This window comes from Erpetoichthys calabaricus, chromosome 13 (assembly GCF_900747795.2).
Source record: "Erpetoichthys calabaricus chromosome 13, fErpCal1.3, whole genome shotgun sequence".
Classification (NCBI taxonomy): domain Eukaryota; kingdom Metazoa; phylum Chordata; class Cladistia; order Polypteriformes; family Polypteridae; genus Erpetoichthys; species Erpetoichthys calabaricus.
In genome coordinates, this window is record NC_041406.2 from 118,648,514 (window position 1) to 118,674,640 (window position 26,127).

The 26,127-nt window shown below is 37.8% G+C and overlaps 1 protein-coding gene across 3 annotated transcripts in view; it reads right to left on the reverse strand.

The window, feature by feature from the left end:
* bbs9 (Bardet-Biedl syndrome 9) overlaps positions 1-26,127 on the reverse strand; it is a 425,985-nt gene that overhangs the window by 71,003 nt on the left and 328,855 nt on the right. For 2 of the 3 annotated variants that reach the window (XM_051935892.1, XM_051935891.1), the window contains exons 14-18: positions 15,462-15,566; positions 13,750-13,764; positions 13,383-13,523; positions 7,712-7,807; positions 4,570-4,742 (exon numbers count right to left, since the gene is read on the reverse strand). In XM_051935892.1, coding sequence (XP_051791852.1) covers positions 4,570-4,742; positions 7,712-7,807; positions 13,383-13,523; positions 13,750-13,764; positions 15,462-15,566 — 530 coding nt within the window. The remainder of the gene's footprint in view (positions 1-4,569; positions 4,743-7,711; positions 7,808-13,382; positions 13,524-13,749; positions 13,765-15,461; positions 15,567-26,127) is intronic. The other variant, XM_051935893.1, reaches the window with a different exon arrangement.

The following is a 26,127-nucleotide window of genomic DNA, read 5'->3' on the forward strand; positions in this document are numbered from 1 at the left end:
ATGTGACACTGTACCCCTAGCTGAGGCGTCACCAGATGGCTACTCATTCCTTCATAAGTCTAGAGATTCAGGTCGAGGAGGGGGCCTTGGAATAATTCATTGTAACAAAATGCAAATCACTTCTAAAAATTTAGGCAACTTTACATCCTTTGAAGCATTCATTTTAAATATTAAAACAGATTCCAACACAATTATATTGCTAGTTTATAGACCACCAGGGCCGTATTCATTGTTCATGTCTGAATTTAGCAACCTTTTATCAGAGTTGGCTATAAATTATGATCACGTAGTACTGATGGGGGATTTTAATGTACACATTGATGTGGAAACTGACACTTTTAGCAAATGTTTTACTTATTTGTTAAATTCAGTAGGATTTTGTCAGAATGTCAAAGGTCCAACTCATAATCATAACCACACATTAGATTTAATTATAACTTACAAAGTTGAAATTCAAAATTTAATTATTACTCCATTAAATGAAGTTATTTCCGATCACTACTTAATTACATTTGATTTAGTCCTGCCCTTGCCAACACACTCCCAGATTAAAACAAAGACAGTGCGACATCGAGATTGTAATTCTGCTTCAAAATTTATAGATACTTTGAGTAAGTCGAGTGTAATTGTGGAAAACCTTTTTGATCAGTTAACATCAAATGTAAACACGGAAAACAATTTAGATCAGCTAACATCACATTATAATGTGACCATGGGAGATGCTCTGGACACAGTGGCTCCCCTTAAAACAAAAGTGATCAAAGCACATAGAAACTCTCCCCGGTTTAATGAAAACACTCGAGCTCTTAAATTAGAGTGTCGAAAACTGGAGCGCAGATGGAGAACAACAAAGCTACATGTCTTTCAAATTGCATGGACAGAGAGTGTTAATAAATATAAAAAAGCCCTCTTTAAAGCTCGGTCAGAATATTATTCTACATTAATAGATAGCAATAATAAAAATCCTCGGGTACTGTTTAGAACAGTGGCTAAATTAACAAATGGAAATTCAGATCAACAGCGCAAAATACCAACAGACATTAGCAGTACAGACTTTATGAACTTCTTCAATGAGAAAATTAAAAATATAAGATCCCAGATCTCTGCATCACAGTACAAACCAAATACTAGCTTAGCAGACCCTGTCTCACATTGCACTCAGCACTTTAGTAATTTTAATCCTGTAACTGAGCAGGAAGTCTTAACTTTAATTTCTAAAATGAAGCCCACTACTTGTTCCCTAGATCCAGTGCCAACAAAACTAGTAAAAAGTGCAATGGATGTTCTTGCAGCGCCTATCCTAAACATTATCAATAGTTCATTATTGCATGGCACAGTACCTGATGCACTAAAAGTGTCAGTCATTAAACCATTACTTAAAAAGTCAGACCTTGACCCACATATACTAAATAATTATAGGCCTATTTCAAATTTACCGTTTCTCTCTAAAATACTAGAAAAAGTAGTCGCCAGTCAGCTTCAGACACACCTTACGCATTACAATTTATTTGAGAAATTCCAGTCTGGTTTTCGCACTGGTCATAGTACAGAAACAGCACTAACACGGGTTGTAAACGACATTCTAATATCCTCTGATGAAGGAAACTCCACTGTAATTATGTTGTTGGACTTAAGTGCAGCATTTGACACCATCGACCATTCTATTTTACTGCACAGGCTAGAAAATGATGTTGGGCTTACAGGCACCATTCTCGCTTGGTTTAGTTCTTACTTATCAAATCGATTCCAATATGTACAGAAATGTGCTGACAGTACTCCATCATTATACACAGAAGTTCAATATGGTGTCCCACAGGGCTCAGTACTGGGACCTTTACTGTTTTCACTGTACATGCTTCCACTGGGATCTCTCATTAGGAAACATAATGTTAATTTTCACTCGTATGCAGATGACACCCAGTTATACCTTTCATTTAAATCAAATGAAGTTTCTCCAATGTTGTCTTTAATTAGTTGTGTTAGCGAATTAAAGGAGTGGATGAATGAGAACTGCTTGTCTTTAAATACAGATAAAACAGAGATGTTAATTGTTAGAGGGAATGATGCTGATCACAACAATATTTTGTCATCATTTAACTCAGTTGGAATCCCAGTCAATTTTACTGAATCAGCCCACAATCTAGGAGTTATCTTTGACTCTAGCATGTCATTTAAAGCGCATATTACAAAGTTGTCCAAAACATGTTTCTTCCATCTTAAAAATGTTAGGAAATTAAGGCGCTTTTTAAATAAACAGGATTCTGAGAAACTAATTCATGCATTTATCTCTAGTAGGATTGACTACTGCAATGCGGTGTTCACTGGATGTTCAAACTATTCTTTATACAGCCTCCAGTTAATCCAAAATGCGGCTGCAAGAATTATTACAAGAACAAGAAAATACGAACACATAACTCCAGTTCTTAAATTCTTACACTGGCTCCCGGTTAAGTTTAGGGCAGATTTCAAAATCCTTCTTTTAACATATAAAGCATTAAATGGTCAAGGTCCGGCTTACTTGTCTGAATTTATCATGACTTACAAACCTGAGCGCACATTAAGATCTCAAGATGCTGGTCTGCTTATGATTCCAAGGATTAATAAAATAACAGTGGGAGGTCGAGCTTTTAGTTACAGGGCCCCTAAACTGTGGAATGGTCTGCCTGCTACTATAAGAGATGCCCCTTCGGTCTCAACTTTTAAATCCCGGCTGAAGACTCACTACTTCAGTTTAGCATATCCTGACTAGAGCTGCTGATTAACTGTACATACTGCATCTCTGTTGTTAGTCATTAGCACTTAAACATAAGTAACATGACAGTTATAATTGTATAATAACCCTCACTTATTCTGTTTTTCTTCTCGGTACTCAAATGTGGCACTTGGTGCCATGGCCCACCTGCCAAGTTGTTTTGCCTGCCTAAGGAAAAGTCATCCCAGATGGAGGATCGCAGGAATCGTTGGAAAGAGGGGTCCTTTCATCGGATTGGCTGGCCCAGCACTGTTTCAGCCGTGGAATGGCCAAATGGGTGAGGCAGCTTGAAGGATGAGGTCTCCAGGACTCTACACAAATCCAAATCTTATTATGGGATATATCATCTACTGTTAAATTCTGCTCTGTACTTCTAAAATTTATATTTTTTATTTCTTACTATATTGAGAAATTGTTCTGTTGTGTACTGCATTGTATTGTATTGACCCCCTTCTTTTGACACCCACTGCACGCCCAACCTACCTGGAAAGGGGTCTCTCTTTGAACTGCCTTTCCCAAGGTTTCTTCCATTTTTTCCCTACAAGGTTTTTTTGGGAGTTTTTCCTTGTCTTCTTGGAGAGTCAAGGCTGGGGGGCTGTCAAGAGGCAGGGCCTGTTAAAGCCCATTGCGGCACTTCTTGTGTGATTTTGGGCTATACAAAAATAAACTGTATTGTATTGTATTGTATTACCTACTCTTGAGACAAAAGCTTCCTGTTAAGTAAACCTTCTAGACAAACATTTCCAAAGAAGAATAAGTGGTGCTTAGAAAAGACCAAGAACTCCACTGGTAGTGCAGGTATGGGTGCTTCTTACATTTCAGCTCTGGTGCCTTCATTTTAACACTTTCAGATAGGGCATGTAAATGGCTGTTACCTGCGAACTCCCACATCTAGATATACAGCATATAAAATTCAAAGTTGAATGACTGGCTCACTCACTCACCAATAGTGATGAAAGAACACTATGGACTTCACTTTGCTGTGAGATCGGTGAAATCGCATAAATGTTCGCAATATTTGGTAAATTTGGCAAAATGCATTAAAGTCAATGGGGAATGAGGAACTGAACTAGTTTTGAGTTAATTATAATGCTGTGATTGTCTTTTAAGTATCCCTGGGTGCTAGGGAAAAGTCTGCCAACTACACTGGACTGATTATTGTTGCCAAATATGTGATATGAGCTCTGAGGCAGCAGTGCTAACGACTGCACCACCGTGCCTCAAACAACACACAGAGGGAAAGAATACCACAAACAAAATATAACAAATGGTCAAAAACTAGCAATAAGTAAATAAAATATAGATCATTCCACTCGCAGAGTTCCACTCTCGGTGCACATATTGGCTATGCTATGAAGCAGTGGCATGGGACTGGCTCATTCTATTTTTTGATGTGCGGCGCTGTAGGCATGTCTTTTTGTTTCATATGTAATTGTTCTTCCATCAAGAAGAAAGAAACACCTTGTAAATAGTAATAAATCTTTGGTTTTTATTATTTCACACTGTGTCCTGTGTTGTCTGATCAGCACTCCTTTAAAGCTTGTTCTGTATGGGGCAACAGCACATGGTTAATTGAACATGCGAATTAGCCATGTGGAGCTGAACAACAGAAATCAGTAATAAATATCTGGTGGCAGTACAGGTACAATATTCATGGACCTATGTCTTAATCTGGTAATTTCTGATTGTACTTATATCCATGGTCCACATCTGGTGTCTTATCTTATTTTTGCCCTAATACACCATGTGTATTCCAAACAAAACCTCTTTTGGTAATGCCAACAACTTTCCAGAAGGCTGTTGAACAGGCCACTCACCTCAAAGTGACGATCGATGATCTCAAAGTATTCAGCCAGTGGGATGGGTCCAGTAAAGCTACATTGGAAGTCTTTGGCTCCTTGATTGGCAAAGTGCTTTTCAAAGCGCTCAACAAGCTCCTTAGTAATGAGCCACAGGTCTTCAAAAACCTCACCCTGAATCCTGTACCTCTCTAAAAGAAAAAAAGACAGTTGATTCTGATACAATGGAGGACAATAGATTTGGTTTGGTAATCTCCAGGCTGTTGCCAACAAAGTCGCATGAGAATTGCGTTATCAACTGTTTGTCAAACATTATCTCTGACAGTTTCATGAGTTTGAATGAAGGACTCATTTGGAACAAAAAAAATGAATTGGAACTGCAGCAGAGCTCCAAGAAGCAAGAAGGTGGTTGGGAATATGCATATTCATATTCATATATTACATATATTCACACTCACTTGAATAGGTTTAATTTGGAGTTTCAATTTAACCCAACAGAGTATCTGCAGATGCAGAGAGAATGCACAAGTTCCACACAACCAGAAATCATCTTTCATAAAGCATTTGACCTCTGCAAAAAGCAGCTACTAGATTACAAAGATGGTTAGAGAATAATGGCAAAAGCTATGAGCAAGTACGATACACTTTCCACACCATCTACAGAGATGCAGTATGTTAATCAGAGAAGTACCAATCTATGACTACAGATGTATATATAAAAATAATTCATATGCAAAAGCTGTTGCACTTTGTCTTTTGATATACAAGAGACAATCTTTATTGTCACTGCTCACAAAGCTGCAAAATACTCTTTAACAACAAATACATAGCTCATGTCTTCTTCTCTTTTCTTTCTCAATCTCTCGCTCTCTCCACCTCCACTCCTCCTGGCAAGCGTTGCCCTCTTCCACCTGACTCCGGCTCCCAGGGTAGTGGCAGCTGGCTCCTTTTATACAGCACCTGAAAGTCACCTGGGTGAGGCCGAAGTGCTGCAACAAAGGGCTCAGCTGTTCCTGCAGCACCCCTTGGTGGCGCCCACTGAACCCAACAGGGTTGCTCCAAACTCCAACTCCCAAGGAGCCCTGTGGGAGTCCAAGGCACCACCGCAACCCAGGGGGGCTGCCATCTAGTACTCCAGGAGCAGTAATTCCCTGAATATGCTATCTCCCCTGGTCTTTCCACTATATAGGCATATATACAGGCAGTGTTGTCTGCCACAACTTAATATAAGTACACATAAAAAAATAAATAGACGCAAGAGAAAACAGATGCACAAAACGGCACAGTAATACCAGGTATTATAACTAGACAATACTACAGTATATATTATTATTATATAATATACTTAATAAACACTATGTATAAAAATAGCACACGTATGTACATACAGAGAAAAGATGAGCACAACTACAATCAAGAAAGTGATTATTCATATAACACAAATTAAAATATGTGAAAAAATTATTTCTCATATCAATCCAGTAGGGCCAAAGTGAAGTGAGTGTTGTGCAAGTTACAAGGTAACATTTTTCTGCTATAGGAAAGAAGCTGGTTTACATCATGCATGTATAACCATGTAGTGTTTGCCAGAGGGCAAGTGATCAAACATGCAGTGTCCTGGGTGGAACATATCTCTAATGATTTCCAGGGCCTTAAAACATTGGCTGCTATAGATCTGCAAATTTGGGTGTTTGGCAGTGATGACGAGTTGTTCTGCCTTTATCACCCTTTTCAGATGTTCCTGATAAGCTGTAATGAGAACAGTATACCATGCTATACTGCAGTTAATTAGGATGCTCTCTTTTGTGTAACAATGAAAACTGACCATAACCTGCTGTGGTAGACTGGCACTTTAAGTCTTCCTAGGAAGAAAACAAATTTTTGGACCTTCTTCACATGGTGTGTGATATTAAGGGACTAGGACAGTTCCTCTGTAATATGAAACCCAAAACATTTTAAGTAGATTGCTCTTTCTAATTGAACATTGTTTACTCTGAGGGGTGTATTCAATGCTCTATTTGTTTTCCTGATATTAGTTATTATTTCTTTTCTGTTTTGTGCATTGAGTGACAAATAGTTTTTGGCACACCTTTAAGTCAAATTTTGTAACTCTTCCTTGTAGTTGGTCTCATCATTCTCCAAGATTACTCCTATTATGATGGTGATATCTGCTAATTTAACAATTAAGTTTGTGCTGTAGATGGGTAAGCAGTCATGACTAAATAGTGAATAAAGTATGGGGCTGATCACACATCTCTGTGGAACCTCAGTATTGAAGACTCTAGTGGAGGAGATGCACTGGCCTAATCTTGTGTGCTCTGGTCGGTAAGAAAGAAAGTTCTTGATCCAAGTGCAAGTTGGGGTGCTAAGATCTAGGCTGAGTTTAGAGAGGGTTTCCCCACAGGCGGTAAAATGAGATTACGCTTACTTGTGGTATGTTAAAGAATAAGCGCCATATTTCTCCATATCAAAGTTATTTCTTCACAAAGATGGTATATATGGATTTGCTACATGAAATTATGTTTGAAAGTCAAGCAATAGTGTTCAAAAGTCAAGCATTTTCTATAAATTTTACAAAATCTATACCGACTTTAAAAATACCAATATTAACATTTAACCGATTTAGGCATGAGCTACAAATATGAATAACTATATAATATTCCATAAACAATGTCTGAGCTAAGAATACAGAGAACCGAGTGGCTAGTGCACTGTGTTTCTACATACAAAACTTTCCCATACAATCAGGTTGCTAAGAAAAATGATATTTATTCAATGTCTGGCTGCAGTCATTGTGCCACATTGCTGTATATTTAAAGAAAGTAGTTATAACATTAATTTAAGATACACATAATAATTTTTCTGCTAGCATATGTACATTTTGTTTTCAAATACAAATCCTACACCATCAACTAGATGAAAATACAGATATCTAGGCAGTGTTTACCCTATGCAGTTAAGTGCTATAATCATGAATAAGCATAAATATGTCAGGCACAATCAGCATACCATGGATGCATAAATAAGTTTAATAAGTAAGGACATGAGCTACAATAACCGATACCTAAGATATGCCTTCATCTGAGTTAAAATTTACTAATGCTGGTGGCTATGGACTGCTTCCAAAGTAGTTAGTTTAAAGTGTGTAAGTGATACTTACGAGATGTTTTGGATGCCAATACTGTAACTCTGGAACCAGACACTAGCTGGAATCCAATGGCATGAACTTGCTCCTCTTCAGTCTTCTCCACAAAATCTGGTACAGCACATAAAGTGGAAAATGCAGTCAATTTATGTTGAGATTCAGACAGTGGGTCAGACACTGTATACTTCTTCATACTTTATTCTTCAATTTAATACACAATAAGAGTACATAAAGAAGATGCAGAATCTGGCTTATGGTAATCACTCACTGCTACTGATGACTGAAATACAGTACAATATTTAAGCCCTGGCCCACAAGCACTGAAGTAATATACACAGTCCAATGCTGGAATGAGACGCCACCAACATATGAAATATACAGTATAAAATAAGTTTTTACTATAAACTGAAATTCAAGATGTGACTGTATAGCAAAGAAACTTCTAAGTAATAGTAAGGCAGCTGGCATAACGTCACATAAATTATCAACGCTTAAAAGAAAGTTGACTTTTGATGGTCTAGTTAGTGGCCTGCCAGAGTACCGTTCCTCTATTCTGCACACAGCTACAGGTGCAGGTCATAAAATTAGAATATATTGACAAAGTTGATTTATTTCAGTAATTCCATTCAAAAAGTGAAACTTGTATATTAGATTCATTCATTACACACAGACTGATGTATTTCAAATGTTTATTTCTTTTGATGATTATAACTGACAACTAATGAAAGTCCCAAATTCAGTATCTCGGAAAATTAGAATATTGTGAAAAGGTTCAATATTGAAGACACCTGGGGCCTCATGTATAACGCCGTGCGTAGAACTCACACTATAACATGGCGTAAGCACAAAAGCGGGATTGTGCGTACGCACAGAAAAATCCAGATGCAGGAATCTGTGCGCACGCATACTTTCACGTTCTTCCACTACATAAATCCCGATTTGCGTGAAAAGTAACGCACGTGCACGCGCCTTCTGTCCCGCCCCAACTCCTCCCAGAATTACGCCTCTTTGAATATGCAAATCAATATAAATAGCCTTCTGTGAAAAGACAATGGGAAAAGCACAGGGGAAAATATAAGAATTTCAGCGAATACCAAGTGGAGGCAAAGGAAAAACATACTATTTGTTGGTTTAAACAGTGGTATAATCAACAAAAGAAAGTTGATCGAATGACAGAGTGTCGGAAAAACTCGAAAGATCAAATTCACAAAGTCGCACAGTGCCCGAAATAAAAAAGAAATCACATATCAAAGTCGCTGTGAAAAGGCGAGTTGTAGCCCACCGTCTGAGTGTCATATGAAAGCGTATTAGGGTACAAACAAAAAACATAGGCACACAGTGGGAAAAAAGCACGAAATGTCAACTTTAATCTCGAAATTTCCACTTTAATCACGTAGTTTATTTTGCCATTAAAGTGGAACATCATAAACTTCATCTTAAAATCGTTTATTTTACTAGTTTCTCAAGTAGCATGTTAAATGCTTTTTTCTGTGTTTGATCTTCTATGTGCTCTATGTGTGTGAATCACTACGTGCTTCCGTTCTTTCTCTTTCTCCGACAGGACACAAAATGCATTACATTCGAGATATTACAGCTCATTGAATAATTAAAATACTGAGATGTATACGTGATATCATTTTCATGATGATAGGAATGAAAGCATGTTATTAAACATGGGAACACGGTGGCGCAGTGATTGTTCATATCTTACGCAAGAGGCTTGCTGCACCATGTGTGACCTTCAATGAAATAATTTATTACAGAAGTACTGTCTCTTTCAAACGTACTAACCTCCAATTCCTGTCCATACTTTTCTTTCTCCAAATCGCCACACAATCAGCTCTGTAATAGACGTTAAGCCATTTGTAAGCTTAGAACGCCGATTCTTCAAAACTTTTAAGGAACATTGAAATATCTTCGTAGTACATGTTTCATTATTCTATTCGTCTATCCTTCTAGTGTCGCGTCAGCACCAGCAAGAATACAGCGCAAGGCAGGAGCTATCCTTGAACTAGCTATACGCTGCGGCACCGTGTCCTCACATGTTTAATTATTAGCAATACAGATTATTTAAATGAAGTTGAAGTTTTATCTGTATACTATAAGCAACATATTTTGCTACATTTCATCTTAAAAATGATATTGTCATCATACGCGCTTTATAAAGTAGCGCAGGTTGTGCAATATTATAACTGTAGTGCAAGTTTACAGTGAGGTGATTGAGTGCGTTTATAGTTCTTGGGATGAAACTGTTTCTGAAACGTGAGGTCCGTACAGGAAAGGGTTTGACGCTTTTTGCCGTGGTTGAGGTAGTGTGTACTTGAAACTGTATACCGATAATTCTCTTTCCGATCATCTGCTGCTGTGATTCACACTCAGATACAGTGATATAAATACTCCGAGTGGTGCAGTGAGAGTAATATGGAAAAAGATGATCCGCAGTGGCAACCCTTAACGGGAACAGCAAAAAGAAGAACAAGATGCAGTGAGCGTAACAACGCTAAAGCAGTTCTGGTATTTGGAATACTATGGCTATTCCCTGGCTCATTATATTGCAGCAGGTTAATTACAATCAGATGCATTACACTAATAAACAATATGCAGTTAATTTCAGTGTATTTATAAAGCCGCGTCAGGAATGTGGAGCTAAGAAAGAAAAGATGAGCACACAGGAACAGTAGTTTGACCATTCTGTGGACCATTATATTGTTACAGGTTAATTACAATCAGATGCATTAAATTTATGAACGATATGCGGTTAATTTCAGTGTATTTGATAAAGCCACCGCCGTGGATGTGGATCTCAGAAAGGGTAACCACACAGGAACAGTAGCACTGCTTTGACACTAGGTGCCGCCAGTCTGCAAAACCGGGCGGATAAATTGCGTACGCCAAGGAATGAGTTACCGTGGAAATGTGCGTGGCTTTACGCCAAGTTTAGGTTTTATACATCGCGATTTGAGCGTGGAAAGGTTCGTACGCAACATTTCTGTGCGTACGCACCGTTTATACATGAGGCCCCTGGTGCCACACTCTAATCAGCTAATTAACTCAAAACACCTGCAAAAGCCTTTAAATGGTCTCTCAGTCTAGTTCTGTAGGCTACACAATCATGGGGAAGACTGCTGACTTGACAGTTGTCCAAAAGACGACCATTGACACCTTGCACAAGGAGGGCAAGACACAAAAGGTCATTGCTAAAAAAAGGCTGGCTGTTCACAGAGCTCTGTGTCCAAGCACATTAATAGAGAGGCGAAGGGAAGGACAAGATGTGGTAGAAAAAAGTGTACAAGCAATAGGGATAACCGCACCCTGGAGAGGATTGTGAAACAAAACCCATTTAAAAATGTGGGGGAGATTCACAAAGAGTGGACTGCAGCTGGAATCAGTGCTTCAAGAACCACCACGCACAGACGTATGCAAGACATGGGTTTCAGCCGTCGCATTCCTTGTGTCAAGCCACTCTTGAACAAGAGACAGTGTCAGAAGCGTCTCGCCTGGGCTAAAGACAAAAAGGACTGGACTGCTGCTTTCTGATGAAAGTAAATTTTGCATTTCCTTTGGAAATCAAGGTCCCAGAGTCTGGAGGAAGAGAGGAGAGGCACAGAATCCACGTTACGTGAGGTCCAGTGTAAAGTTTCCACAGTCAGTGATGGTTTGGGGTGCCATGTCATCTGCTGGTGTTGGTTCATTGTGTTTTCTGAGGTCCAAGGTCAACGCATCCGTCTACCAGGAAGTTTTAGAGCACTTCATGCTTCCTGCTGCTGACGAACTTTATGGGAGATGCAGATTTCATTTTCCAACAGGACCTGGCACCTGCACACAGTGCCAAAGCTACCAGTACCTGGTTTAAGGACCATGGTATCCCTGTTCTTGATTGGCCAGCAAACTAGCCTGACCTTAACCCCATAGAAAATCTATGGGGTATTGTGAAGAGGAAGATGCAATACGCCAGACCCAACAATTCAGAAGAGCTGAAGGCCACTATCAGAGCAACATGGGCTCTCATAACACCTGAGCAGTGCCACAGACTGATCGACTCCATGCCACGCCGCATTGTTGCAGTAATCCAGGCCAAAGGAGCCCCAACTAAATATTGAGTGCTGTACATGCTCATACTTTTCATGTTCACACCTTTCAGTTGGCCAACATTTCTAAAAATCCATTTTTTTTACATTGGTCTTAATTGATATTCTAATTTTCCGAGATACTGAATTTGGGACTTTCATTAGTTGTCAGTTATAATCATCAACATTAAAAGAAATAAACATTTGAAATACATCAGTCTGTGTGTAATGAATGAATCTAATATCCAAGTTTTACTTTTTGAATGGAATTACTGAAATAAATCAACTTTGTCATGATATTCTAATTTTATGACCAGCACCGGTATATTTGATTTGTTTTAAAAGTCTTTTTTATGTGCAACGCAACCTTTACATATTGTTTCATTATGTTACTGTAAACTTTGGAGGCTTAAAAATGTACTCAAACCCTTGTGTCTACAAGCGAACAATTTTGTGAGAAATATGTGTTTGCAAGGAAAAACTGGCTTACACTAGTATTCCCCTGACCCACTACCATCTTTGTACACAAGGAGTTTAAGTGATAGAAGATTATGCAGTGAGTTTGATATGCAAACCACCAATAGTTTTGCTTCTAGGTTTATGGCTCAGTAAGAAATGCCAGACAAGTTTCACAGTATTTGTGAGGAAGGTATCATCTTATGTTTCCCTAGTTTGGTGCAGGCTATCTACACATAGCAACTCAAAAAATTAGTGAAGGTATAAATACAAGCCAAGTACCAGGCTGCAACAAGTACTGCTGGCTGTTTCCCAGGCTGCTCTGAAGTTCTTTTTTGTTTCTGAAACCTGTTAGAACGTTACATTTTTTCCCACAACAAACTGCAAATACTGTATGCATATAAATGTATGGAAGATTTTTGCATATTTGACCATTCAGGAATGCCATGTATGAAGCTTTTTCTGTTTTGTCTACAGGTTGCAAATAAAGTCCGGGCTGCCTACCAATTAAACAAGAGTAGTTTTCTTACATTGAGACTTAAAAGTTCACAGTGAGAATACTGCAAATGGTTCAGATATTCCTGTCTCACCCAAATAAACTCTATATGACAGATATCTGATACAGGTAGGTTTTGGTTCAGACATTCCCATCTCACCCAAATAAAACTATATAACAGATTAATCTGATACTGGTGGGTTCCTTTTGTTCATGGAACAACATCAAGGTTGTTCTTCTAGGGAAGTCACTCAACTTCAACCAATCAGCTTTAAAGTTCTTATATGAATTCACAAATCAGGGACAATTATCCACACAATTTCACATTGTGAAATTATGCTTTAATTATGGTTAAAAAAAACACCTAACTGCAGGAAATTAAATGATGACTGATTCTTGCTTCCAAGCTCCAAGTTCTTTTTTCCTCTCAAGGGATTTTCTTAAAATATTTTTGACAACAGTTTTGCAAAGGCTTGTGTATGCCTTTTCTTGCACTTCCTGCTTTATGATGTCTGAGGATAACTTTAAAGCTGACTGTTTAAAAGTTAAACATCGTCCTAGAATAACAAATTTGATTGGGCTCCAGGAGTAACAGGACCTCCAACAACACTGGGTCCACCTCATGTGTGACACAACCAGACAGAATGAATGTATTGAACTTTCCTACCTGGGAAGATATCTTGGAGACTGACAGGAGGCTTATTGGTGTCTATAGTTATTCTGCATGGGACACTCTTTGATGGAGGTGTTGGGGAACAAACAAGCTTTAACGGTAGAATAAATTTGCATTGTGCCACTCGAGGAACACCTAGAGAGCAAAAGAGTCAATAAAAAAGGATAATGATGAAGGATAAAAAAGAATAATGTGAAGACAGGTTGACTTCACAAATTCACAAGCAGAAGAATTAACCATGTAGTGCCCTGCATGCCAACAATATCCATCACAGGACAATCTTTAATTATTTAATACAGGACTGAAATAAAAATATTACCATTGATGCCATGATGTTTTGTTCATGTCACATCATACTCACCATAAGGATTAAGCTCTGCCAGAGTAAAGCATGGAAATCAAAAGAAAACTGTTAACAGACTAGTGATATGTGGATCAATACAATCATAAAAGCAAAGAAGATAACGTCCACACAGTGCAAAGTTGCAAGGCAAATGTAAATGAAGATGTTATAACTGGGCAAAACATAACTGAGCACAGTGAAGCCAAGCCAAGCAAAACTGAATAAAATGATAATGAACAGAATGTACCCATCAGCAAAAGGAGTCTTGACATAATGAATTCCTCCTTATTCTTGCAACAGACAGCTTTTAACACAAACCCGAGCTGAGTGGTTCAAATAAACTGAGCATCTATTTCAAGGCCAGCTACTAGGTTTTCTGTAAACAGTATATTTTGCACCAGAAATGTAAGAGTCAGTTGGCTCATCAAGCAGACTGTGCTGTTGATGCCAATGGCCGTACACAAAGGTTGTGGTATGGAGGAGATAAGAAAAAAAAACAAGGTGGCCACCTGGTGTATATTACATTAACCAGGAGGATAACAGTCAATGGACTGGATGGTCATTTTTTGAATGCACTCTTTACTTTAATTCAACATGTGCACCACACAGAGTTTTCTGTCAGTCCCCAGCCTATGACATACCCTACATATCTTTAACTAACTATTTTAATTCTAGATAATCATGATGCTTTATTTGGGTTGCAGAAACTAACACAGGCTAGTCTGGAGCAAGGCAACTTATATGCAGAAACATTTCCTTTGAGATCAAATGACATTTCTAGTTTAAACTAAATTTTATTATTAATGGTATAATTAGTTGATAATAGGCATTTCAATTATTTACCATATACTTGCGCATAAGTTCTCCTGCAGATAAGTCAGGAGTTGATTTTACCCCATAATTTCAAGTTTTTTATAATGTCAATCGTATAAGTCGAATGCGCAAATCTCATGCTATTGGTCAAAGAGATTATGATATGCTAACACCCACCTGAGAGAGTAACAAAGCAGCACACTGCCTTTTTTTTTTTCTACGTATTGTGCCTATGTGACCAGACGGTAATACCCAAACTATTCCGAAGCAACGTTTGCACTGATTTGTGTTTTTTGTATCTCACACCCTCATACACCTTTATTGTAAGAGCATCCCTTATCTACGATGGAACGTTTGATCAGAAGAAACTATGAAGCCGGTTTTAAATTGGTAACTGCACTGCTGCAACAAAATTCAATGCGTCTGAGAAACTGATGCAAGATTGGAGGAGGCAAGAAGATGAAAAAAAGTTTTGAATGGGTGTATAAGTCGGGGTCTGATTTTATGATTGATTTTTTGGGTTTCAAGACCCAACTTATATGTGTATATATATGGTAATTAAAAAACAGCCACAAGAATGTAAACATACAGGAAAATATAAGGAAAAAAAAGTTTACTAACAAAAATGTAAGGATATCATTTCTGTTATGGTTTATATGAAACTAATTAAGAATTGTAAAATTATAAAGGCATGAAAGCACCCAAGACTTTATATTTCACAAAATGTTTAGTTCTGAGTCAGATTAATTCTACAAGAGTATATAATAGAGGACAGTGGGAAGGAAGTGAGCTTCTTGCCCTCTGGTGTTCACAAACTACAGTTTAAGTAGTGAAGTTGTTTTTAAGAACCAAAGAGGACTTTGCCCATCACAAGTAATTTATCTATCACCTGACAAAAGCTGTCAAAAAGAACATGCCTGTTGCTGTAGTGTATGACACGGCCACATCTCCTCCCAGTTCAGCTGGTGATAAGCTCCCTGCCAGGAAGACATGAAATGTCACAGCAGATGAAGACCCTGGACCTAAAAAAAAGCAATATAGCACCTTTTGTGAGTTTGCCAGCATTAATCCCATTTATGCCTACTCATGCAGACACACTTCAATTGCCCAAAATCATTATGCACCATGCAAAGATTTCAGTAACAAACAGTATCTATCAACAGAAAAGCATGAAGGGTGGTAACCCCAATTCAAGTTAAATGGATGCAAAATGACACAGCTGCAATTTTACACTAGGTACAATACAGCACCCCATGCTTACTACATTTTCAAGAACACTGAAGGGGTGCTGCTGTGCATGAGCACTAGGCACAGTGCACACTATCAAAAGTGCTTTGGAAACCATTGTGCATTTCTAAAAATCCATGAAATGTGTCTTATTGAAGTACTGCAGCTAATAAGAGAGCAATTCTTTCCGTATGTCATGTGCTTGTAGTGCAAAGTAAAACTTGTTCTATCATAAAGTCAATGACTGAATTTATCCTGAGAGGGATAATGCACCCAGAGATTTTGTGTAACTTTACATAATGTGTCACTCAACCGGAAGCTTCTGTTAGTAAGAAGGTTTTCCACTGCCAATCAATGCAAACGTTTTAAATATGCTTTAGTGTGCAGCAAGGTTAGGTAGAGACCACAACACTGAAAATTCAGCTTTCATAATTACATTTAATATATGAATTAAAGTATAGTAATTTTTCAAGTTAATATGCAATTGTGCAAAAAAAAAAGAAAAAGTGCAAATAAGAGTTGCACTGAAAGTCTTAGCATCTATTGGTCACTCAAACAATAGAACATCTAGTCACCTTCAGCTGACCACAAGCATATTTTCTTCCAGGTGAACCTGAGAAAATTTGAAACAAAATACATGTGGCACAATGGTGCTAATATATCTTGGAGTTAGCTCCTTTCACTCTATATCTGTGGAAGAGAAATTAAACTTTTAGAGCCTTGAGAGAGTGAGTTCACTGTTGTAGGTCTGTTCATTCTGGGCACACCAAGTCTTCTATGGCCCCCCTGTCTTTAGGCTGCCAAATGCCACATTTTGCTATGATGCGTAGTGGGGGCTGGTAGAGGTGCAGGTTGTTGTAATTGGGCTTAACTACAAAGAGAGTGAATGCCAGGGATAGGGAGAAAGAGAGTGTATCTAAAAGCCCAGGCAGTTCTATGCTAGATTATTCTTAGGGGTTACTCTACATGCACAGTCAAGAGCAGGGAATGACAAATAATAAGGGGCAGCTTTGTGAAGGCAATCCACATGGTGTCACTCTTGTTCCAAATCTTTTGGTCTCCTCCTCCGATATACATGCAGTACATTACTTTTTCCCATCTTGCTCTAGAATGTTATTCTTTTGCAAACTGCATAGTTGACTCTTAAAGGTACTTTATATAAATAAGTGACAAAATGAAGATAAACTTGAGGAAAAAGAGTAATACATATTATACTGAATGATGACACTTTTACATACTGTAGATGTAGTCACCAACATATTTAAACAATCATCATCCCTTTATAGGGAGGGACACTATAGTAAGATTGAAGTGTACAAAATGCCTTATTACATGTAAAAATCATCCTCAGATAGTAAAGTGATTCAAAGGACAAAAACAAAGATCTTCTAAACAATGCAGAAAAAATTCTGGTCCGAGGAGATGTACTTCATTTTGGAACAAATGAGTACATATACAGCACTGTCAAAGGTGTAGAGGCTCAAAAGCTCCTTTCCCACAGTTAGGTTTCTGGTGGTTATGAAATGGCTTGTAATGCATTTATGTAGCATACTTTAGGTTCACAAATATATACCAATAAATGCAAAGCATTTGTGAGTAATAATGCTCATTCTTTGCTGAAGCACTTCTTTCCAAATATTTATGAAATATTCTAGGATGACAGTTCTTGGAAACAAACAATCAGAGAATGGTGTAAAAAGAATGAAAATAAAAAAATCAATAACATGACCAAGTATTTAAAGCAAATGAACTCAAATAGGAAATTCTGGTTTGGCACATGAGAATGTTTATAGCAAGCTGTTATAACATTTGATATCTTATTCTAATTCTTTTTTTTTTAATTTCTATGGTTAAATTCACAAGTCAAAATTATAATTAGATATAATAGTAATTACATTTTGACCAGTTTGAGTTTGAACTGAAGATATCTATATTTTCATTTTGACTAGGTGAGACTAACAGATTTTTTCTTACTGGCTTCAATGATACTTTAAATTGAGAGATGTATAATTCCATTTTGAATAGTCAAAATGAAACTTACAGATAACTTTATCATGTCTGAATCAAAGATGTCAAAGTACCATTTTAGAAATCTAGAATGAAATTTTAACCAGTCACAATACATTCAAGAATGTAACTGCAGAAAAAGAACTTGCGTTAGGGTGCGACATTGACACACCCTTAATAAGACCGCTTTAGTGGTGAAGCGGTAAGAACTGCTGACTCGTAATCAAGATGTTTGCAGTTTGATCCTGGATGCCTCCGTTTTGAGTAGTGAGCTGCCTTTATTCTTACTATTATAGAATAAAAACACACATTTGATTTGAGTCTGTAACAGCCAGTGCAAATTTATGGTACTTATACTTATTTTTTTTTAATTCTGCTTTATTCTCTCAGTCACTACCACTACACCACCCAAGCGGTCGTATTAGGTGTGTGTCTATGTCGCACCCTAACGTAAGTTCTTTTTCTGCAGTTATATTCTTGAATAAAAAGCACACTTGTTTTGTTATACTTGCACCTTTTGTGAAAATGTATATTTGATATTTGGACTTACACTTCATGTCTACATTTTGTCAATTATTACTAAAACATGAAAACGTTTCTGTTTTAACGAATTGTTTACATAGATTGTTGTAGACACGGAAAACACATGAAATGTATGTATTCCAAATGACGATATATTATTTACTCCCTACAACTCCAGCACTTCACTCCAAGATAAACACTGAGCACTGAGAACGTTCTTTGTGAATTGAACTGCAGTGGTGGGCGGGGGGATGGAATAGCAGGCTGCTTGCTGCTTGTATTGATCGACACATTTACAACACAAAAGACGCTGACGGAGAGGTGTGAAGGGATTTAAGATGGGCCGGGTTTACGAGTTTTTTCATAACCTTTGGTAATTCTGTTGTTAAATATTTACAAATTACAGCTAATCAAAATGGAATTACTGTATCTTGAACTAAATGCTAGACATAAAATTCAATAAGAGATGTCTTCTACCTTTATATATTACAATGTGCATTACCCTAATCTCATTCTAAATACTCAACAGTGAATTGCAGGTATTCAAATTTTTGACCAGCACAAAATCATACATCAGTATTTAATTATGACAAGCCTTTTATGTTCAAAGCAAAGACTGAAACAGTCAAAGTGCAAGCATCCATAGATAAGGAAAGAGTCAACAGTGGCAATTTCCATGTTTTTCTGCAAAAACGGTTTACTTTAATGCATATACATACATATAAAATAAAAAAAGAAAACAATAACAGCAAATCCAGATGATTAATCACAATACATTTAAAATCATCACTATTTAACTTTTTTGCTTTGTTGTGACTTAAATATTAAAAAAACAAACTCCCAGAGACTGTCAAAGTAGCTTACAGTGTCATTACACAGCAAAGGTCTCTTTAAAGGCAAGGATGCATCAATGCAATAATTAAATGGAAGCATCCATAAAAAAGGATGAGTTAAAGGCTTGCAAATGAAGAAAAAGAGGAAAGAGATTGCAACAACGGAGTTTATATAAACAGCTACTAAAGAATACTTTTGTGTGCACTTTATCCAAATGACGTCTTCTCTAAAGAGAATTCAATAAAGAGTGCATTAAGTATTGTCTGCGGTGGGTTGGCACTCTGCCCGGGATTGGTTCCTGCCTTGTGCCCTGTGTTGGCTGGGATTGGCTCCAGCAGACCCCCGTGACCCTGTGTTCGGATTCAGCGGGTTGGAAAATGGATGGATGGATAGATTAAGTATTGTTAAAGATCAGTGATTTTTTCAGCTTTGTTATTATGGATTTAGTTGGTGACTTTACCCAAATTGACAAAAAAATTCATAATATATTTTTGTGATTAGAAGATAAGGTAAAATAAACCAAAACAATTTTAAAGTGGAACCTGTTAAGTTTTAAACAGAGGAGGCTACGTGTGGACCTAATCCAGATTCTCAAAGGCATTGATAAAGTAGATCTAGCAAAATTCTTTCACTAAATAGCAAATTGTATACTTGGGAATACTAGTTGAAATTAAGGAGAACTGCATTTAAACCTGAAGCCAGAAAGTACTTTATGCAAAAAGAGCTGGGGTTATATGTATGAAAGTACTGAGTCATGTAATTGAACCAGAAACCTTAACTACATTTAGGAAGTACCTATAGGATATTGGGACATCCTTTAAAAAGTACCTTAATGAGATATTGGTTAAGCCAGATAGACTTCTCATTTGTGAAATTTCTTGTGTACTCATATGTGCAATAGCACCAATGATGTTCCAACATTAAAAAAATTCCCTCATTACAAACAAATCTTCACAGAGATGTTCTTTTAAGAAGGAACTACCAAAAAATAAGCGATGCTGTGGACTTTTGGGAGCACCACATCCAAGCAGCCCCTGAAAACAGTAAAACAAAGTACAGCTTAACAGTTTCATTAACATAAAAAGTAAATCTTTACAAATGAGAAGTATACAAGAATATAATATTAAAATAAGAAAACTTGGGTCACAGATACACTGGACTAACAGCGTCTGCTTACCTTTCACCTCACCGCTTCTTTACACTGAATTCTTTATCTCTCCGTAGGTGAGCCTTCATCAATTTAACAGAGTATATGCTAAGAATTGCAAGGATTGTGCCACTAAACTATTAATACTACTTAAATTACTAGTCCATTAAGATATCTTGTAGCTTTTGTAAAAGGGGCCAAGGTGCAGAACAGAGCCTCAAGGAGTTTAATGTCACGCAGGACATATTTTGGTCTTCAAGACACTCTGGCAGAGCCATTGTTGGTCATATAGTCTTAGAACACCTTTAAACCTAGCTGGGGGAAATTATAATATATTATGTAGTATCACTGGCAATCACTGTGAAGTGTGGGAAAGGGCACCTCCAATGACATTATCCTTTTGAATAGATACATAGAATGTTATGGGGGTTTAAGCCTATCCTTGCATGAATCAGTGAAAGTGTCAAACCTTTAAAATTTTAGAATTACCTGTAAATCTGACATCTACATCTTTAGGTATATGGAAGGAAGGAAACCCATGCAAGACACAGAAAGTATGTGCAAACTTCACATTGATGATGACTGGATGTGGGAATTAAACCTAAGAAGTTTAACTTCAAGACAGCAATGCTAGCCTGAATTTCACCATTCTGTTCCTTGAAGACCATTTGTTGCACATGGATAAACAACCATTACCCAGTATTGCCATCTTGTAGATAAGGAAGACTGCATTGGGTACTAAAAATAGAAAAGTGAGCAAAACAAATAAGTACAATACAGGAAAAAGCATGAAAAGAATTTTTAACCGGCTGTGAAAACATGCAGAGTGGAAATGAAAATACATGCGGGGTCCCAGTCAAATCCCAAAGCTGAAATTTACAATTAAGCCTTGATAAGACCTCATACACACTATCAGTAAATAAAAAAAAAACTGTTTAAGATCCCAAAAAATGTTCATGATATGACATGGTGTTATCACAGTAATGGAGCAGATACACTGACTGCCATACGGACTCCAGACTTTAGGTTTTGATATTTGGGTTTTGCAAGTTTGCTACAGCATACTTTCCTCATTAAAGGATAAGTTCAGTATTTTTCAAATCAAATTATTTCTTCATAATTAAGGTATAGACTGATTTTCCACATGAAATTGTGTCTAAAATGAAGCATTTCATACACATTTAAAAATCATTGTTTCAGTTCAAAACAGGGTTGAAGTAGCACTCGTCCAAATGTGAAAACAAAGCCTTAAAAGTTACCAAATATGTCAGTTTTTTAGGACAAGAATGTTACCAAGTAGTAACCCATGTCTTGAGGAAGCACACACATATTGTAAAACAGTACAGTATATAGATATCTTTATCAAAACAAAAAGTCATTAAAAAAACGACTGGCTTTGTGTTTCACTTTACTGTTGCCCCTTCACCCCCATTTTAAACTGTAAGAGAAAACATTTTAAATTTATAAAAAAAAATCCTTCACTTTGCTACATTAAATTGTGTTCTAAATTAATATATATGATAACTATGAAGAAATAAATTTGATTTGAAAAATGACAAACTTAAAGTATGCAAATTCGATTTTCACAAATAAATATCAGGTTTTTCACATATTTGTCATTCTTATATGGTTCAATGATGGCTTTGCAGGTTTTCTAATTTTTAGCAATGTTTTAAATATTAACAAAACTTGATATAACTTCTGCTGGAATGCTTAGGGTTTGCTGAGGATTAAAGATTTTGCTGATTAAAAATGACTATTGCAAGTAATATTGTTACCTCAGAAGGAAGGTATGACAAAACACTTCTGTCCCTACTTTTATGAGATTCATCCTTTCTTCAGAAATACCCAATATTCATATGTGTGAGAAGATGCCAAGCATAAAGCAGACAAAAACAGTGCTCAAAGAAGGAAAACAGAGCTCTTCCTGAATTTAATTTATGCTTGTGACATCCAAATGTTATTTTGTACAGACAGTAAGGAAAAAAGCCACCATGTAATGTATCATTGTGTCAGGAACAAGCCATCTTTGTATCTTAGCCCATTGAAAGGTTGCCAACACTAATCATGAGTCTAGAAACACAAATCTCCAGTAAAAGTGTACTGACTGAGAGATTCCACAACAGAGTGATATTCCATTCAGCAATTGCTCCTTGTGAGGCCCAGCTCAGTTTCTTGTCATCTTACAAACACTGCTGAATGCTCAACAACAACAGACTGTTGTAAAAAATGGCAAAAACACCTGTTTTCATGAAGCGCACATCAACTGGGTATACACAAAAGCTGGTCAAGCTTTTTCGCAGACGTTAAAAAAAAAAAAAAAATTACCAATTAAATCAAGAGGCTATAAATACACATGGGGTCGCGGACCCTTCTAGTTTAGTACATTAATACCCCTGTTATTTGGGACGACTAAATAGGGAGGTGAAGCCATGTATCAGGGAGAAACATCAGCAGTTGCTCACTTTCATGAAATCTCAGGTCAGGTCAGGTTGGGAAGCATGCACCGGTACAGCGCGTTGTTGCACCCACCACATGACGAAACAGCTCAGAATCCTGGTTGGCAACCCCCCACAGCCTTACCACCAGCCTGGAGGAGGTCACCCAGATACCACAGATCCCTGCAGCCTTCCCTACCCTCAACTGGTTCTCCACTTATACAATCTCAGTGATACTGGGTGGTTCACAGCTAATTGGAGGAACAGCCTCTAGAACAGTGGTCCCCTAGCCGTTTTTCTCAGTTCCCGGTATAGACTGGAGCTGCCATCAAGCCATGCACGGAGACTCTTCTCGATGATATCCAGGTTGCCCTGCGAGATGAAACACCTCCTTCTGGGAACACTGGTAACACCAACACAACCCTCAGGAACCTTCAGGGTCTTGTCACGGAATGTCTCCCACATCACATTAGGATCAGCAGCCGCATACGACTGCATGGCTGCACATAACACTAACATCATTGTCATGTTTGCTGATAACACAGCTGTGGTAGGCCTGATATCTAACAACAATGACCTGGCTTACTTGGATGAAGTGGAGAGTCTATCACACTGGTGTCTGGACAAGAGTCTGCTCCTGAATGTCAGCAAGACAAAGGAGCTGATTGTAGACTTTGGGAGAAAACAACAGAGGCACTACCACACCCTCATTATTAATAACACTTGGGTGAAGAGGTTAGACAGTTTTAGATAACTTGGTGCTCACAGAGGACATGATCTAGTCCAAGCAAATAGACACCTTGGTGAAGAAAGCACAGCAATGTCTTTACCACCACAGATGCCTCAGGTACTTCAGGCTGCCCTCCCAAATAATAAAGAACTTCTACACATCCACCATTGAAAGTATCCTGACAGGAAGTATTACTGCCTGGTATGGAAAAAACAGCGATGTCTTTACCACCTCAGATGCCTCAGGTACTTCAGGCTGCCCTCCCAGATAATAAAGAACTTCTACACATCCACCATTGAAAGTATCCTGACAGGACGTATTACTGCCTGGTATGGAAAAAACATGCAGCGGGACCACAAGGCTCTGCAGAGAGTGGTGCAGTCAGCTGAATGTGTCACTAGATGTGTACTCTTTAACTTCCAGGACATCTAAACCAAGACATGTTGGACCAGGCAAAGAAAACTACCCATGATACCAGCCATCCCAACATTGGCTTATTTTCTGTGCTGCAGTCAGGTATAAACACTACCACTGCCTAAAGTCAGTGAGAGACTGAGGCAGAGGTTTTTCCCCCATAGTCAATCTGCATTTTGAATAAAAGTTTCTAGAATTATAATATAACCTACTGTTAACTCCCTTACATTAAGTTATTTAACTCCTTTTTCCCAATGGATTTTTAGTATTATTGTGACTAAATTACATAACCAAAAATGAACAGCTATTATTCTGTTTATGTAATAAAGCAGCTTCATATGACAGAAGAGTAGTAAGTAAAACACTTCAAAATCCATATTACTAACCGAGAATGGTAAACCGGATATGGACGCAGGGACCTGCCCGTGGACGCAGGAGACATAGTGCGCAGGCGCCACACAAAGCCCCCCCGCCCCAGAGCGAAACGGGAGAGACTACGAACCGTCTGACATGCCGCAAGCAGGATAAAGCGAGGTCAAAAATAAAAGACAGAGTAGGAAACAAAGTAAAACGTCATAAAGAGGTTAAAGAACGGGGCCAAACACATGGAGAGCAGGTTACAGATGATGGAAACTGGAATGCAACAGCTTCAAAAAAAACCTAGGCACGAAACACATGCACAGCGAGATACAGAATATAAAGGCAGAAAAAACAACAGTTAAACGTCCACAGCACACAGCGGAGGCAGACCCGAAAGGTGCAGGCGCCTACATCGTGCGTCGGAAGGCGCAGGAAAGTACGAAAGGCAAAGGCGCCTACACAGCATGGTAAAACCCGACATAATACGGAAGGCGCAGGCGTTGCCGCCATATTGTGCGTGGCACTACTGCGGAGTGAAGTTAGGAATAATGTGCTGCTTGGGATCGTACAAAACGCCGAACGCGACCCACCGTCTGAAACTGCGGAGGCAAAGCAGGCACGGGTTCAAACCGAACGAGCTCGACTGACGGATATACGTCTACAACGCGCGTCTCAAACTGCAGAAGCAGGGCAAGCACGGGTTCAAAACAACGCAAGCTCCTACAACACGCGTCTGAAACTACAGCTGCCCGGCGGGCACAGGTTCAAAATGCCGGGGGTAGGCGAGCGAAGCAAGCAGGGGGCGAAGCCCCCTTGTTTTAAAAGAAAGTATTTATAGGAATTTAAACCTTTTGTTTTACATCAATATCATCTACATAAAACACAAAAAAATAGGCATTAGGAATTTCTCTGGAAAAACCTATTTTACAATACGTAACAGTGCATAACCCTGGAATCAGCTTTATTTTGTGCCCTAATCTGTCAGCTATCACTGTACCAAGTTTAGACTGCAAATCCCATAGTATTGCAAAGTTACAATGTTTGGGACAAGGTGTCCCCCTTTTTGAAACATTTGGTTTCTTGCACCTAAACAATCCCACAAAAAAGTATTGCAGTTTTAGTTATATTACTAGCAAAATACCTGCGCTTTGCAGCGGAGAAGTAGAGTGTTAAAGAGGTTATGAAAAAGAAAAGGAAACATTTTAAAAATAACATAACATGATTGTCAATGTAATTGTGTTGTCATTGTTATGAGTTTTGCTGTCATATATATATATATATATATATATATATATATATATATATATATATATATATATATATACACACATACACAGACACACATAAACATATATATACATATATACATATATATATATATCTACATATACACATATATACACAGATACACATACACATATATATACAAATATATATTCACATATCAATATATATATACACATACATATACACACATACACATATACATATATACATATACACATACATACATACACATACATATATATGTACACACACACACACATATATGTATATACACACATACATATATATATATTTACATATCTACACATATATATACACATATCTACATATATATATACAGTGGTGTGAAAAACTATTTGCCCCCTTCCTGATTTCTTATTCTTTTGCATGTTTGTCACACAAAATGTTTCTGATCATCAAACACATTTAACCATTAGTCAAATATAACACAAGTAAACACAAAATGCAGTTTGTAAATGGTGGTTTTTATTATTTAGGGAGAAAAAAAAATCCAAACCTACATGGCCCTGTGTGAAAAAGTAATTGCCCCCTGAACCTAATAACTGGTTGGGCCACCCTTAGCAGCAATAACTGCAATCAAGCGTTTGCGATAACTT